This window comes from Carcharodon carcharias, chromosome 3, assembly GCF_017639515.1.
Source record: "Carcharodon carcharias isolate sCarCar2 chromosome 3, sCarCar2.pri, whole genome shotgun sequence".
Taxonomy (NCBI): Eukaryota; Metazoa; Chordata; class Chondrichthyes; order Lamniformes; family Lamnidae; genus Carcharodon; species Carcharodon carcharias.
In genome coordinates, this window is record NC_054469.1 from 13704956 (window position 1) to 13722890 (window position 17935).

Consider the following 17935-nt stretch of genomic DNA (forward strand, 5'->3'; position numbering starts at 1 on the left):
AAAGCTGTTTCACTGATGTGCCAACTACTTGTCCGAGCTGTCTTGCCTGGGGAAACCCGAGAGGATTTTTAAAATGCGAGTGTATAAAGGATGCACTTTGCTCAGATAACAATTCCCTGAGCTGCAGTGCATTATAAAATCCCCTTAAATCAGACAGGACCATATTGGCCCCACGAGCATCACATATATTACTTAACGGTGGTAAATCTTTTGACATTATTGTCTCATCTTCGATTTCAGGTGGCTGGCTACAGATTCCCCCCTCCCCCATCTCACCCCCTACTCGCTCCAGCCTTCTGCACTCAGTGCCACCATTTCTTTCCTCTCACTCACCAATGAGACAAAGCCAGGGGATCTTGTGGGCGACCAGCCTATTCCTCCTCCATGCTACAGCACAATGAAAACTCAACCGGCTATTTTCTCTAGAAACGAGATTACTGAGGCGTGATCAGAAAGTAGAGACTATTCTATAGGGCAGATGTGGAGGAGAGATTTCAGCTTGGGAGCGAGTCTAAAACTAGGGGCTGTCAGTTTAAGATTATTCACTAGTAAATCCAATAGGGAATTCAGGAGAAACTACTTTACCCAGAGAGTGGTAAGAATGTGGAACTCGCCAATACAGAGGTTGAGGCAAACAGTATAGATAAGTATCTGAAGGAAGGAATGGATGAATATGGTGATAGAGTAAGCGGGGAGGAGGCTTATGTGGCATGGACCTGCTAGGCTGAATGGTGTGTGACGATCCTGTAAAAGCCTATAAGATAACTGATAAGAATTGAGGATTCAACATTGTGTATTTTGTATATTTAAAATCCTGAGATTGCAGTCAAGTTGTTTTTTTATATATATATAAGTGGCTTCCACCCTTTGAAAGAATGAGAGAAGTTTTCACTTTTTCGCCCTTTGCACTAGGATCAACGAGATAGAGTCATGGATATATTGAGTGGAGGGAATTGCTATTGGGAAGGCCCAACACTTTTGACGTATGTGAACAGCTGACTTTCAGCATGTTATTGAAGTGAGCCGAGTGTGCAAATCTGCTGCAAAACGGCTGCCTTCAGCCACGTTGAGGATCCTCCTTTGCCCTGTGTAATTGTCCTTGTGTGGATTAGTGAATAATTTGGACAACTGATCGCATCTGACTTGCAGCACTGTGCTGCATCGAGCTGTACTGATTAGGCACAGCAATCCCATACAGTGTGAGGAAATAATTATTCACACAGGGCATTCTGGGGGGTCCAGCTGGTTCAGATAAGTGACACTTGAAGAAACAGTGCTGCACTGTAAATTGGCTTTTCTAGAAATACATTGATGCTGAATTTTCTATGTACAAATTTCTAGGAGCTTTTCAGCCAAATGGGACTGTCCCACTCCTTTCTTTCCATAAATTCTATTCTGGCTTTTGTGTAGTTTTCATTACCTTACATTTATTTATGGCTTTCAGCTGCTTAGGCCCTAAGTTCTGGAATTCGTTCCCTAAACCCCTGTGCCTCTCTGCCTCTCTTTTTCAAGATGCTCTTTAAATTGTCTCTTTGACAATGTGATCTAACGTATCCTGAAATGGCTCGTTGTCAAATTGTTTGATAACATTCCTGTGAAATATCTGAAGATGTTTTTGTATGTTATGGTGGTAAATGAATGCAAAAGGTTCTTGAAACACATGTTCCTTTTGTTTAAAACATGGTTAGGAACTCCAGTAAGGGTCAAAAAACATTACAGTGAATCGGGTAAGGAAAGAAAAATGTACTTTTTTAATCAGTTTGAAAAGTAAAAGAGCATTTAAACTGTCCACTCTACTGCACCAAATGATTCACCTCCTGACTCTCAAAGCCTGCCCACCATCTAAAAGGCGCAAGTTCGGGATTGTGACGAAATGCTGTCCACTTGCCTGGATGAGTGCAGCTCCAACAACATTCAGGAAGTTCGAAACCATCCAGGACAGACAAAGCAGTCTACTAGATTGACACCCTATCCACCACCTTCAACGTTCACTCCCTCCACCACCGACACACAGTAGCAGCAGTGTGTACCATCTACAAGGTGCACTGCAGCAACTCACCAAGCCTCCTTTGATAGCACCTTCCAAACCTGCAATCTCAAGAAATCAAGGGCAGCAGATTTTTTTTATTCTTCCACGAGATGTGGGTGTCACTGGCAAGGACAGCATTTATTGCCCATCCTAATTGCTCTTGAGAAGGTAGTGGTGAGCTGCCTTCTTGAACCGCTGCAGTCCATGTGGTGTAGGTACATCCACAGTGCTGTTCGAGAGGGAGTTCCAGTGGCAGTGGGGGAATGCTGATATAGTTCCAAGTCAGGATGATGTGTGACTTGGAGGACAACTTGCAGGTGGTGATGTTCCCATGCATCTCCTGCCCTTGTCCTTTTAGGTGGTACAGGTCAAGGATTTGGAGGGTGCATTTGAAGGAGCCTCAGTGAGTTGCTGCAGAGCACCTTGTAGGTAGTACAAACTGCTGCCTTTGTGTGTCGGTGGTAGAGGGAGTAAATGTTGAAGGTGGTAGATGTGGTGCCAGTCAAGTGGGCTCTTTGTCCTGGATGGTGTTGAGCTTCTTGAGTATTGTTGGAGCTGCATTTATCCAGGCAAGTGTAGAGTATTCCATCACACTCCTGACTTGTGCCTTGTAGATGGTTGGCAAGCTTTGGGGAAATGGCAGAACCCTTAAATCATTGACAGGCAGAGATGATCTGGGTGTACAGGTCCACAGGTCACTGAAAGTGGCAACGCAGGTGGATAAGGTAGTCAGGAAGGCATATGGCATGCTTGCCTTCATTGGCAGGGGTAATGAGTATAAAAGCTGGGAAGTCATGCTGCAGTGTATAGAACCTTGGTTAGGCCACACTTGGAATATTGCATGCAATTCTGGTGGCCACATTACCAGAAGCTTACTCAGCAAGAATATATGGAGGCGTTGGAGAGGGTGCAGAGGAGGTTTACCAGGTTGCTGCCTGGTCTGGAGTTTATTAGCTATGAGGAGAGGTTGGAGAAACTCGGATTGTTCTCACTAGAGCGACGGCAATTGAGGGGCGACTTGAAAGAAGTTTACAAAATTATGAGCGGTATGGACAGAGTAGATGGTCAGAAGCTTTTTCCCAGGGTGGAAGAATCAATTACTAGGGAACGTAGATTTAAGGTGAGAGGAGAAAACTATAGAGGAGATGTGCGGGGCAAGTTTTTTTACGCAGAGGGTAGTGAATGGCTGGAATTCGCTGCCAGAGGAGGTGGTGGAAGCAGGTATGATAGTGGTGTTTAAGAGGCAGCTTGACAAATACATGAATAGGATGGGAATAGAGGAATACGGACCCCGGAAGTGCAAAATGTTTTCGTTCGACAGGCAATATGATCGCCGCAGGCTTGGAGGGCCGAAGGACCTGTTCCTATGCTGTACTTTTCTTTGTTCTTTGAGTCAGGAGGTGAGATACTCACCATAGAATTCCCAGCCCGTGATCTGCTCTTGTAGCCACAGTATTTGCTTGGCTGGGACCAGTTCAGTTTCTGGTCAGTGGTAACCCCCAGGATGTTGATAGTGGGATTTCAGCAATGATAATGCCATTGAATGCCATGGGGAGATGTTTAGATTCTCTCTTGTTGGAGATGGCACTTGTGTCGTGTGAATGTTACTTGCCACTTATCAGCACAAGACTGAATGTTGTCCAGGTCTTGCTGCATAGGGACACAGACTGTTTCGGTATCTGAGGAGTTGCAAATGTTGCTGAACATTGTGTAACTCCAGTTTTGCTTGGGTTCCTTGATGCCATTCTCAGTCAAATACTGCCTTGATGTCAAGGGGAGTCATTCTCACCTCACCTCTTGAGTCCTCCTTTTTTGTCCATGTTTGGACCAAAAATATAATGAGGTCATGAGCTGAGTGGCCCTGAACGAACTGAACCCAAACTGAATGCCAATGAGCAGGTTATTGCTCACTGACGCTTGATAGCAATGTCAACTTTTCCCTCACTCTGCTGTTGGTCAAGTGTGGACTAATGGAGCGGTAACTGGCTGGGTTGGATTTGTCCTGCTTTGTGTGTACAGGACATACCTGGGCAATTTTCCACATTGCAGGACGGATGCCACGATTGTAGCTGTACTGGAACAGCTTGGCTAGGAGCACGGCTAGTTCTGGACCACAAGCCTTCAGGACTATTGCCGGAATGTTATCAGGGCCCATACCCTTTGCAGTGTCCATAGCCGTCAGCCATTTCTTGATATCACGTGGAGTGAATTGAGTTGGCTGAAGACTGGCATCTATGATGCTGGGGACCATGGAGGAGGCTGAGGTGGATCATCCACTTTGCATCTCTGGCTGAATATTTTTGCAAATGCTTCAGCCTTGTCTTTTGCACTGATGTGCTGGACTCCCCTCATTGAGAATGGGGATATTTGTGGAGCCTTGTCCACCTGTTAGTTGTTTAATTGTTCACTACCATTCACGACTGGATGTGGCAGGACTGCAGAGCTTGGATCTGATCCGTTGCTTGTGGGATCGTTTTAGCTCTGTCTGTCGCATGCTGCTTTCGCTGTTTGGCATGCAAGTAGTTTGTAGCTTCACCAGGTTGACACCTCATTTTTAGGTATGCCTGGTGCTGCTCCTGGCATGCCCTTCTGCACTCTTCATTGAACCAGGGTTGATCCCCCGGCTTGATGGTAATGGTAGAGTGAGGAATAAGTCGGGGCATAAGGTTACAGATTGTGATTGTATGCAATTCTGCTGCTGCGCCTCATGGATGCCCAATCTTGAGTTGCTAGATCTTCGGTGGTAGTGCCGTATAACGATGGAGGGTATCCTCAATGTTAAGACAGGACTTTGTCTCTACAAGGACTGTGCGGTTGTCACTCCTACCAATATTGTCATGACAGATGCATCTGTGGCAGGCAGGTTGATGAGGATGAGGACATGTCGGTTTTTCCCTCTTCTTGGCTCTCTCACCACCTGGCGCAGACCCAGTTTAGCAGCTGTGTCGCTGATGCATGGGAACACCACCTGAAGTTCTCCTCCAAGCCACACAACATCCTTCATTGTTTCTGAGTCAAAATCCTGGAACTCTCAGTGTTGTGGGTGTACCTACACCACCACTGTAGTGGTTCAAGAAGGCAGCTCACCACCACCTTCTCAAGGGCAACTAGGGATGGGCAATAAATGCTGGCCTAGCCAGTGATTCCCCCATTCCATGAAAGAATTGAAAAAAAATACCATGAATGAATTAAAAATAAAAATAAATTTGACTTCTATTTAAGACTCCTGTGACAACTGGGTGAAGATTGGTGGCTAGTGGGTAGAGAGTTGCAGATGAACTTAATGTCTTACAACTGCAAGACGTTAGTGGTAATTTTCCAAATGCATTTGCCAGGCACAAAGTTTCACCCGCAGGGCGGGCATATCAGAAGATTCCAGGCGTACACTCCATGATCTTCCACCTGTTAAAGTGAATGGTTGGAACACAGGGAATTCACCACTGACTTCATGATGTGCACTGCCAGCTGATGAGGCACAATGTTGGGAATCACTTATTCAACAAAACAATGCTCTTAGTGTACATTGTAACATGATGCCTAAACACGTGCCATCCTTCACAATGAAGCAAGGACTCTGAACACTGCTTGTAATCTCTTTACTGGGGGCTGTTGTCTACATAATAAAAAAATGAGAGCCCTTTATCTTGCCAGTATAGGTGGGGTAACTTGGCCTTCATTTAGTGAAGGTTTAATTCTAAATTAATCTTCCCACATCAATAACTCCCCAATGAAGGGAAATAATCTTTTCATGTGCTCTATCAAAGTTCTCAGTTTTCAAAACCTCTATCAAACTCCTATTAGCAATTAATGCCCCCAAGAAATAGTCCCAGTATTTTATCTTTCCTTATAACTGTCTGTCTTGAGATGGACTTCGAAGCGCTTACATGATGCAAAATGAAGAAATGTTTCCTGTAATCATTCCCAAGTAATCATTCAGGACAGGGTCTGTGTAGTGGAATACCTAGTCCAGATGTCATCTATCCCTGGTGTACCTGACGAGGTAAATGGTTTTTAAATGTCTCAGTCCTAATGGGGACAAAAGTGCTGAAATTTTTGAACTACAACCGAAAACTTTCTAAAGAGCTTGCCTGTGTGTTTGTGTATATACGCACATTTATATCTCAATATATATACCTTTATAAGCTTTTATCTTTCTTTTCTCAAGGCTGGAATGGGTGGAGATCATTGAGCCTCGAACTCGGGAGCGTATGTACGCTAACCTTACCACTGGAGAATGTGTCTGGGATCCGCCTTCTGGTGTCCGGATAAAGCGCACCAATGAGAATCAGTGGTGGGAGCTCTTTGATCCCAACACCTCTAGGTTTTATTATTACAATGCCACAACACAGAGGACTGTATGGCATCGGCCTCAGAACTGTGACATCATCCCGCTGGCCAAATTGCAGACATTAAAACAGAACACCGACTCACCGAGTCGAGCTTCGGCTGACAACAGTCCGGGCCGTAGTAGTAATATGAGTAGAGAAGGGAGCACCAGCTCTTCCCTAGAACAGGAACTGGAAGCTGATAGGACACAAGAACAGGCGCGACCAAAACAAGCCCAGCAGATTATTGGAAAAGAGGAACCAGAGAGGTAAGGTTTAGAGCTGCTGCATGCTCTCCATGGTATCCGTGCATGTCATGTGTTTGTTTTCACTTGTTCCTTACTCTCCGCCACTCAATGACCAGGAAAATATACCTGCCAATTGTTGGGTGCAGCATTACTGTTGGGATACTGGATGGCAGAATGAGGTGATGGACAGTTGTTGACAGACATCATTAGTTAGACAGAGTGTTAATGCTGGTTGTCAGTATATAAGCTCACAGCCTTCCTCTGGCCTAATAAATCCTTAAATAACTGAGTTCAGCAGCTAATTGCTAGCTGTGCATTTGAATGAATACACACAAGAGACCCAATCTAAGGAGATGGAATCGTTTCCCAGTGACCCTCACAAGGACAGTGATGCTTCACCTTTTGGTGCGGACTTTTGGAGTGATTTACTGTGTTGAGAAACAAACAAGCATTGGGCAACTCTTGCAGTTTCGGATATAGATCATTGATCCCTGAATTTGAAAGTATAAATATGCTAAAATAAATGTTCCATCAGGATCAATTTAGTCAGCAACTGGATAGGTTTCTTGTGGAGATATCTCTCCACAACTGTCAATAAGAATTTGATGTTTTAAAATAAGAGAATAGGAATCAGGAAAGTCCATGATTGCCCAACAATTTTTTTTTTAAAGAGATCATGCCCACTTCCTCACTATATCACTCTATACCCTCTCTGTCTTGTTCTTTTTTTCCTCCCTTTTTCTCTTACACAGCATCTAATTACCTTCTGAACCCATTTCTGCTGTGCACTTCAGGGCCCTGTCTACATCACAGAATTCTCCCACGCTTCCTTCTGATTCCAAACTTAATCGTTTTTAACTTGTGTTAACCTGTGAGTCCATGCTAGACTCTGAGTTCCATGACTCATATTTTACTTGGGGGGGCTAACACACTGACAGAATTGTCTCCTCAATCATCTCCTTGTATTATTTGGAATTGGGATCCTAATATTCCAGTAGTGAATTTCCAATCTCAGCTATGTCCCTGGGTAGGCACAAAGTTGAACCAAGTTCCTTAACCAACAGGGGTTGCAAAATGATAGCATCAACCACCAAAGCTGCTCTGGTGCAGCTCCCAGCAACAATTTAAAGCAGAATTTGCAGAAGACTTGGATAATTTTGGTTCCCAACTCTTGTCGGACTGATTCTGTGTATTGTGGTTGGAAGAAAGTGACCTTAGATTGCATGGCGTTGCAGTGTGATGAAATGATGGAACCAAATTAACAATGGGAAGAAGTTGTCAGTTTTGCAGACCCTTAATGCATGTTTTCACTCTTGCCCCTGTTCGGACTTCTTGGTCAAATTATTGGCTATGCCGTTGCAGGAGGGGCAGAGCTGAAATTTGTACCCCCTGGGAAATATTATGTCAATTGGCATTTTTAAATTCAGAAATAATGCTCCAGTCTTTGACATTTCTAAGGAGGTAACTATGGAGCTGAAGGACCTGTCTCTTTTAGAAATGGTTTTCTGTGAAATAGCATCATAATGTTTTAAACACTAAACTGAAGGCTGGTAAATTTAAGTGATGAAATTATAGGATTCTGCTGTGGGGTGTGTGATATTTGTTACTTCCCTTTCTCCCTCGACCACCCCACCAGCCACTACCAAAGCTATGATCTTTTGATGGCTGTTAAAAGTATTGTAGTCCAAGGTACACTGCAGCCTTGAATCGTTGGGTAAAATTGCTGAAAGTGGCACAGTGTGAAGAGAAAGAAGAGGGGGAAGTCCATTAAAAATCAAATGAAAATGAGCAGTTGCCCAGGTGTCCTGCAACGTATTAATAAAATTTTACTTCTAGGGACAGGTAAGTAAGGAGTGAAGTAGTTTGCTTCAACAAAGTTCAGCTTGCAGCTGCCTTGACAAAATTTCTTAGACTCTCCTAACACTGCGTAGATTCAAACATTTCACAGACAGACAAATGGATAATAAGACAATGTGGGGCCTATCTGGATGAAAAGTAGGTTGTTGCTTCTTGTTTTGTGACCCTCCTTCCAACATTTCCTATAGAGCACAGTCCTCTGAAAATAACCCGCCGCCTTCTGAAAAAGCAGCAAGGTTTAAAATGCAATAAAATTTGCACTACCATTTAAAAAGGAGCAGGAGTAGGCCATTCGGCCCCTTAAGCCTGCTGTGCCATTTAATAAGATCATGGCTGATCTGATAGTAACCTCAAATCTGCGTCCTGCCTACCCTCGATAACCTTTCAGTGTCAGGAAGATATAATTTTCATAATGTTATTTGGAATTTATTGTAATGCAGTATAATAGTGGGGCCTGTGTCTATGTATGTGTGTGTCTATGTGTGTGTGAGACTTAATTGAATTAAAGACAACTGGTTGCAAGGTTTTGATGAAAGAAGAGAAGCTAAGTTTGAAATGCTAAATATGTAAACATGGGCGAAGTTTTAGAATGTGAGGTATAAAGGGAACATTTGTATTTTTAAATAAACTAGAGAAGCTTGAATTCAAAAGAGAGGGTGAAATGTTTCACCTAGCCAGGAGAAGTTAAGAAACACTGTTTATTTTCCCCAAAGATTACCAATTTTACCAGTAAATTGATAATTTTTTATTATTAGAGAGGTAAAGTCCAAAGACATAGTGAAACAATGGAAATTTGCATTCACAGGGAAATCTGTATAAAGAGAATGAGGTTTTGTGTAGGAAAGGAGGCATTCTAAGATATAACAAGTGTTAAAAGCCTCCAGCCTCTAAGTCTGAAGTTGCTATCTACACGAACCAAAATGAAGAAAACTTATTTTGAATTTGACTGTTCAGGGTATCTTGTTACTTTGCCTGGGTCTTTTAAAACCTATGTTTTACTGTTGCCTTAACGGAGGTGTAACTGGGAGTTAAATTAACTGGTAGGGCTAGGAGTTATTCTAGTAGTAATTTGAAACCTATGTATGTGTTTAAAATCATTTTTTTATATTAATAAAGGTTTAACTTAGTTTTGTAAGAAACCTCTAAGCCTTGGTGGCCTTTTTTTTTACTGAATTTAAAGCCCGCATCTCTAAATAAATATAAATTGCAAATAGTTGTGGTAGCTGTTTCAAGTTTCCCTTTGGGATTTGAGCAGCTTGGCATTTACCTTCCGCTTGCCATAACAATCACTTCCTTGCTTACCAAGAATCTATCTACCTCTGTCTTCAAAACATTCAAAGATTCTCTTCCTGTTAAGGTGGCGGAAGCAGGGTTCCAAAGGCTCATGACCCTCAGAGAAAAAAATTTTGCCTCACCTCCATTTTAAATGGGCCACCCCTTATATTTAAACTATGACCCTAGTTCTAGATTCTCCCACAAGAGGAAACATCCTCTCCACATCCATCCTGTCAAGTCCCCACAGGATCTTATATGTTTCAATCAAGTCACTTCTTACTGTTCTAAACTCCAATGGATACAAGCCTAGCTGTCCAGCCTTTCCTCATAAGACAACCCGCCCATTCCAGCTATTAGTCTGGTACACCTTCTCTGAACTGCTTCCAACAAATTTACATCCTTCCTTAAATAAGGAGACCAATACTGTACACAGTACTCAAGGTGTGGTCTCATTAGTGCTCTGTATAACTGAAGCGTAACCTCCCTACTTTTGTATTCAATTCCCCTCACAATAAATGATAACATTCTATTAGCTTTCCTAATTATTTTGCTGTACCTGCATACTAGCCTTTTGCGATTCATGCACTAAGACACCCGTATCCCTCAGCATCAGAGCCCTGCAAGCTGTCACCATTTAGGTAATATGCTTCCCTTTTATTCTTCCTGCCAATTGGATAGTTTCACATTTTCCCATATTATACTCTGTTTGCTAGATCTTTGCCCTTTGCTTAACCTTTTTGTGGCCTCTCTATGTCCTCTTCACAAGTTCCGTTCCTACGTATCTTTTTGTCATCAGTAAATTTGGCAACAATCCCATCCATCCCTTCATCCAAGTCATTTATATAAATTGTAAACAGTTGAGGTCCCAGTGCTGATCCCTGTGGCACACCACTCATTGCATCTTGCCAACCTGAAAAAGACCCATTTATGCCGACACTCTGCTTCCTATTAACCAGCCAATCTTCTATCCATGCCAATATGTTACCCCTTATGCCATGAGCTTTTACTTTCCACAATAACCTTTGATGGGGCACTTTATCAAATGCCTTCTGGAAATCTAAGTACGGTACAGCCACCGATTCCCCTTTGTCCACAGCACATTACTTCCTCAAAGAACTCCAATAATTTTGTTAAACACTATTTCCCTTTCACAAAACCAGGTTGACTCTGCCTGATTACCTTGAACTTATCCAAATGCCCTGCTATAGCTTCTTTAATAATAGCTTCTAACATTTTACTTATGACGAATGTTAAGCTAACTGGCCTGTAGTTTCCCACTTTCTATCTCCCTCCCTTTTTGAATAATGGAGTTACATTTGCTATCTTCGAACCTAATGGAACCTTTCCTGAATCTAGGGAATTTTGGAAAACTAAAACTAATGCATCAACTATCACACTAGACACTTCTTTTAAGCCCCTAGGATGAAATACATCAGGACCCTTGTCAGCCCGCAGCCCCAACAATTTACTCAGTACCACTTCTCTGGTGATTGTAATTTTCCTGAATTCCTCCCTCCCTTTTATTTCCTGATTTATAGCTGCTTCTGGGATGTTACTTGTATCCTCTATAGTGAAGACTGATGCAAAATATCTGTTCAATTAATTTGCCATCTGCTTGATTTCCGTTATCAGTTCTCCAGAGTCGATTTCTGTAGGATCAGTGCTCACTTTGTTAATTTGTTTCTTTTTAAGATATTTATAGAAACTTACTATCTGTTTTTATATTTCTGGCTAGCTTTCTCTCGTACTCTAATTTCTCTCTCCTTATTAATCTTTTAGTCACCTTTTGCTGTTCCTTATATTCTGTCCAACCTTCTGGTCTTCCACCTATTTTTGCACAATTATATACTTTTTCTTTAAGTTTGATACTATCTTTAACCTTTCTAATTAACTACTCGTTGGAATGTATCTATTCTGTGTATTCTGAAATATCCCCTTAAATGCTTGCCACTTCATCTCTATTGACCTATCCCTTAACCTAATTCGTCAATTCACTTTAGCCAGCTCTGCTTTTATGCCTCATAATTGCTCTTAAGTTTGAAAACATAGTCTTGGACCCACTCCACTCTCCCTCAAACTAAATGTAAAATTCAAGCATATTATGGTCACTGCTACCTAGGGGTGCCTTCACTATGCAATCATTAATTAGTCCCATCTTGTTGCACGATACCAGGTCTAGTATAGCCTGCTCTCTGGTTAGCTCCAAAACGTGCTGTTTTAAGAAACTATCCCAGAAACATCCTATGAATTCCTCATCTGGGCTACCTTTGCCCATCTAACTTTTCCAGTCTATATGTAGATTAAAATCTCCCATGATTATCGCCATGCTTTTCTGACAAGCTCCCTTTATTCCTTTATGCTCCCTTCTACCATGTTGTTACTATTAGGGGGTCTGTACACAACTCCCACAAGTGACTTCTTGCCTTTACCATTTCTCATGTATACCCAAACCATATCCTGGTTTCCTGAACTTAGGTCATCCCTCACTATTGTGCTAATACCATCAATAACTATTATGGTCACCCCTCCACCTTTTCCATCCTGAAGCCCCCTGTCCTTCCTAAATGTCCTCTACTCTTTAATATTCAGGCCCCAATCCATGTCTTCCTGCATCCATGTCTCTGTAATGGCTATCAAATCATAATTAGTTACTTCTATGTGCATTCTTAGATCATCTGTTTTGTTTTGAATGCTTCATGCATTCAGATACACTGCCTTTAGTTTTATCCTTTTATTCTTTTTATAACCCCTAGTCTCATCTGTTGATTTACTGTTAGATTTGTACTCTCTATCCCTTCTGGTCACAGTTTGTTTTTTATTTCCATAATAATACCTTTCTCTTTTGTCTTGTCTGTACTCTTGTTTTACCATGTCTTCCCAAATTTGTATTCTTGCCCCGCTAATTAGTTTAAAACCCTCTCTACTTCTCTAGTTATGCGGCTCGCAAGAACTCCGATCCCAGCATGGTTCAGGTGTAGACCGCCCCAACGGTACAGATCCCACTTTTCCCAGTGTTGGTGCCAGTGCCCCACAAACCGGAACCCACTTCTCCTGCACCAGGCTTTCAGTCACATGTTCATCTCCCTAATCTGATTTGCCCTATGCCAATTTTCACATGACTCAGGTAATAATCCAGAGATCATGACCTTTGAGGTCCTGCTTCTTAATTTGGTGCCAAGCTCCTCATACTGACTATGTAGAACCTACTTCTTTGTCCTGCCTATGTCTTTGGTACCAACATGGACCACGATGACTGGGTCCTCCCCCTCCCACTGCAAGTTCCTCTACAGCCCCGAGCAGATGTCCTGAACCCTGGCACTGGGCAGGCAACACAACTGTCTGGATCAAGGCTCTTTGCTGCAGAGAATGGTGTCAATCCCACTGACTATACTGTCCCTTATTATTATTACATTCCTTATAACACCCCTGCTTGAATGACTTCCTGTCCACGGTGCCATGGCCAGTTAGTTCATCCATCCTGAAGCCCCCGTTCTCATCCAAACAAGCTGAGAAAACCCCAAACCTGCTGGACAACTGCAAGGGCCGAAGCTCCTGCATTCCTGACCTCTGGTTCCCTTTACCTGTCTCACTTGCAGTCACACCCTCCTGTTCCTGACCACTGACCAAATCAAAAGATTTCATCTTAAGGGATGTGACTGCCTCGTGGAATAGTTTCCAAGTAACTTTCCCCTTCCCTGATATGCCAGCGTCTGCAGCTTGGCCTCCGACTCAATAACTCGGAGCCGAAGTTCCTTCAGCTGCAAACACATTGCAGATGTGTTTGCCCTGGATCACACCAGTATCTTGAAGCTCCCATATCCTGCAACCACAGCACACCACCTGCCCTCCCATCTCCGATATGTGTTAATTAATTGTTAATTAATTATAATTAATAAAGCTTACACGTCCCAATAGGCTTTGGCACTGCCAGTAAACTTTGCAATACTGATCAAACAATACAGTACTTACAATACTGATAAAACTAATAATACCAGTTACTGGTTTACCTGCTCCTTCTGCTGCACTGAAGTGGAAATCAAATACTGGAGAATGAAAAAGGGGTAGAAGAAAAAGAAAGCATCTCCTCCCTATCCTTCCCTGAACTCCCCACTCAGCACACTTTACTTCTTGCAGTAAGCATTACCTAAAACACCTCTTTTCCCCCCATGTACCAAATTCCCACTTTGAACCAAATTCTCAAATATACGTGTATGACTCTTCTTCAGAGCTAAGAAGTAAAAATGTTTATTTTTTTTGCTTCTCTCTTTACTTCTCTTAGGTCTGAAGAAGAGTGATACGGACTCAAAATGTTAACTCTGCCTTTCTCTCCACAGATGCTGTCAGGCCTGCTGAGTTTTTCCAGCATTTTTTGTTTTTGTTTCAGATTTCCAGCATCCGCAGTATTTTGCCTTTATCCCAAATATACTCACTTGGTCTCTCTCTCACCCAGGCCGAAGTCTCCCCTCTGTGATCGTGCACCTCTTACTGACCATGCACTTTAAAAGTCCAGTTCTTATATAGAGCTGTGATGAGTCATTTTCTGGCTTAGCTTCCTGCTACAGTAATCAGCACCTATTCAGGCAAGCTCTTTCAGGTGATTGACAGTTAACTGCTACTAAGGCCTGTTTAACTGAGCTATTTAACTTAAAGGTCAGAATCTGACTCTTAGTCTAAAATTGAGCTTGAAAAAGATTTGCCAGTTGAATTTCCACTTTGAACCAAGTTCCCAAATATACTCACTCGGTCTCTATTTCACTCAGGCCAAAGTCTCCCCACTGTACGTGTATCGAACCCAGTGCTCATTCTGAAGAATATAAAGAGCATGTTTTGTCTTCAGGGTTTTTGTGAGGATTACCTATTCTGACTCCACAAAAGTACTTAATTAGCTGTAAAGCGCATCAGAACATCCTGAGGTCAGGAAAGGCACTCCATAAATGCAAGGTCTTTCTTTATATTTCGGGGCTTCTCAGGCGATGCTAGTCAGGTGACTAGGCCCCTGCAGAACAGTCAGCAGTACAAGTGGTGAAAACTGCACCAACGGGGAAGAGTCTGTATCCCATCAGATGCCCCCCCCCCCACCTTTTCAATTCGTTCATGAGATGTGGGCATCGCTGGCTAGGCCAGCATTTATTGCCCATCCCTTGAGAAGATTTTCTGGAAGAATCTTTATTTTTCGGACTAAAAACTATTGCCAAACCAAATCTTTGGTCAATCGCTGTTTTCAGGTAGGTCAGGTGTTTCTCATGTGTTGGTACAGACTCGATGGGCTGAAGGGCCTCTTCTGCACAGTATGATTCTGTGATTCTGAGAATTGCTTCTCTAACTGTACTGTGACGTTCTGCACTTATTCTGTTAGAGATACTCGGGCACTATACTTAACTTTTTGCATGCGTATCACAGACACCAGTAAAAGTGAATTCATTATTTGACAGGACTCCTCTGCCACATTGGGCAATCCAATATTTTTACAGTTTTTGTTTATTCTCTTTCTTATTTTATTTCACAGTCGTGGAATGAGAAACCAAGTTATTTTTTCTTTTTAATTTACCAACACTTGTCTGTACAGATCTTGAATCTGAAGCAGATTGATCAAAGTATGTTGTATTGTCCCCTCAAGTAATCTTAGTAATTGGATCTTTGAACTCGTATTTTCCGCATTGACAGGACTCAAAAAGCAGTGCTGAAGAGCCAATCTAGCCTACTTTTGCTGTTTCATCCCTGGAAGAAAATGTAACTAATTGTTTTATCATTTTAAAAAATATAAAAATAAAACCAATAAAAAGATTTGACAGACAGCCCTTGTTAGAAATTATTTTGAAGATAGTTAGTGTTAAAACGGCATTGCAAGTAATCTTGAAGCGCTTGCTAATTTTAAACGATTATCCAGATACACATTATTGACAGTTGGTTGCAGGGTGTGATTCAATCCACGTTCTGCTGACATTTTACAGAATGCTTAAGCCTTCGCCTCACATTTCAAGGATATTAGATGATTGAATTAAGCCCGATTTACTCAGTTGTTAATTTTCATTTATTCATTCAATTCTTTTATAAGCTGTTTCTAAGTTCAAGGGTGATGTTAGGAAACTCTTCTCCACATTTCCTCCTTCCTTTTAGAATTCCCTCGCCTCCAGGGGGTTGTGGATGCTTCGTTGTTGAATATGTTTAAGCCTGGGATAGACATCCGGTAGACAGATTTTGGTGTCTCAGGGAATCCAAGGATTTGGGAAGTGGATGAGAAAATGGAGTTGAATGTCGGAGCAGGCTCACTGGGCAGTATGATCTGCTCCTCGTATTCCTTGTGTCCTGCACAAAAGGTAGTGGGAATCTGGAGCTCCCTTCCCCCACGTTTCAAAACTGATAGATTTCTGTTAAGTGAGCGTATTAAAGGATACTAAACCAAGATTGATGAATGGAGTTAAGATACAGATCAGCCATGATTTAATTGAATGCTGGGACAGGTTTGAGGGCGTGAATGGCTGCTTCCTGTTCCTGTGTTTTTTCCTTCTCTCCACTGCTGTTGCATGAGAAGATTTTTCCCAGGGCTCTGCTGGTAGGGCTCCATGTGATGTACTGTATTCTCTTTTCCATTTTAGCCTTCCTCTCTTTATATATTATTTTCACAGGGATGTAGGTTATGCTAGCAAGGCCCGAGGGGCGTTAACTGTGTAGCGTGGGACAGGATCATACCAGATAGGGATGGGAGCTTTCATTCCCGGAAGGGCATTAACATGTGACGTGGGTTTTTACAGCAGCTTTTTTGGTTATTTAGCTGGTGCCTACCCAACAATACCAGATTTATGGAATTCAAGTTTCCACAACTTGACATGTTGGATTTGAACTCTGGATTATTAGTCCCTTACCAGAACCACAAGACAAATACAGAATACACGTATCATTTGCAAGTAACTATACTCTAGGAAATAATTGAATGACTGGGATAGTGTCCCTATTGATAGATTAATCTAGTTTAACAAATTGGGGTGGACCAGGGAAGATGAGTTTAAACAATGTAAGGGTAGGAATCAAGTGGATGTTAGGTGGTAATTTTGCCAGAGAGAAGTGAGGCATTGCTGGTTGATGCAGTGAGTGCTGACTCTATACTGTCTCTGCCTGCAAGCAGGAACTAAAATTGGGAATGACTTCTACAATGTCTGATGATATTTTGTGGGTGGCTGCACTCTCCGGGTAGGACCCCATCAAAAAATTTTGCTTCTGTTTGGAAACATAGGTAGAGGCAACAGTGTGTTTAGACATCAGTTTGTGGAGTGCTGTGGTGTGACTGACTGATAGTATGCGGGACATGTATGTGAAGCGGGTGCTCATACTCTTACCTCAAGTGGGCTTTTCACTGCCTTTATCATGCTGCTGTCTCCCTGGAGACTGCAACATAACGCATTCTTCAGTTTTGAAAGAACTACAGTACAGACTGTAGGGCTGTCACTGTGGAGTGATGGGATGAGGTTTCATTCGTCAAGGGCTGAGGTTTGGTAGTGTTCTTTTCTCTTTCCTCTTCAAGAAAGGTTCTTGAAGATTAAATGATCTTAAAGAATAGCCTGTTTGAAATATAGGGCGGATCTTGACACCAGCTTGTGCTGAAATGCTTATGGTTTGATGAATGATCTCTAATTTTCCTCCTCAGAGAATCTGGTTCTAATGTGATGCTTACTTTTAGTGAAATCTCTGTGTTATGCTGGCTAGTGGCCTGTATTTTGGTGGTAACCTTACTTTAATAATTCATTAACCAATTTATTGCTTATTACTCGTACACATTGTCCTAACAGGAACTTGCTTCTAGTGATGTAAACTGCAGGTAATGTGACAGACTGTCTGTCTGGTACAATATATATGTTTCATTGCCAGCTACATGCATCCATGTTAACACCACATTTATTAATGGATTGATGTGCCAGGATGACGAACACCTTCCACTGCATGTTTCTGACCAGCTCTGTAAATGGCCATAGTTAGTAAATGCAAGCAGAGCACCTTTATCAACTTGTAGCCTCCTTCATTACTCTCTGCTGTCTTACATTAAAGCACACACATTGCACCATGAGATGCAGTAATCTTTTGTGGGTACAGTACTTCTGAAGAAATAATAGGACACAGGTGTTTAAAATTTGAAGTGGGTTTATATTTTACAATGTGGTTGTGGCTGACTTCAAAAATAAAATTTCTCAGGGAGCGGAATGACGCCT

General features: G+C 42.2%; 1 protein-coding gene across 1 annotated transcript in view; it reads left to right on the forward strand.

The window, feature by feature from the left end:
- Nucleotides 1-17935, forward strand: part of arhgap39 (Rho GTPase activating protein 39) — a 487284-nt gene that overhangs the window by 152566 nt on the left and 316783 nt on the right. Inside the window, exon 5 of the mRNA XM_041183281.1 lies at nt 6195-6573. Coding sequence (XP_041039215.1) covers nt 6195-6573 — 379 coding nt within the window. The remainder of the gene's footprint in view (nt 1-6194; nt 6574-17935) is intronic.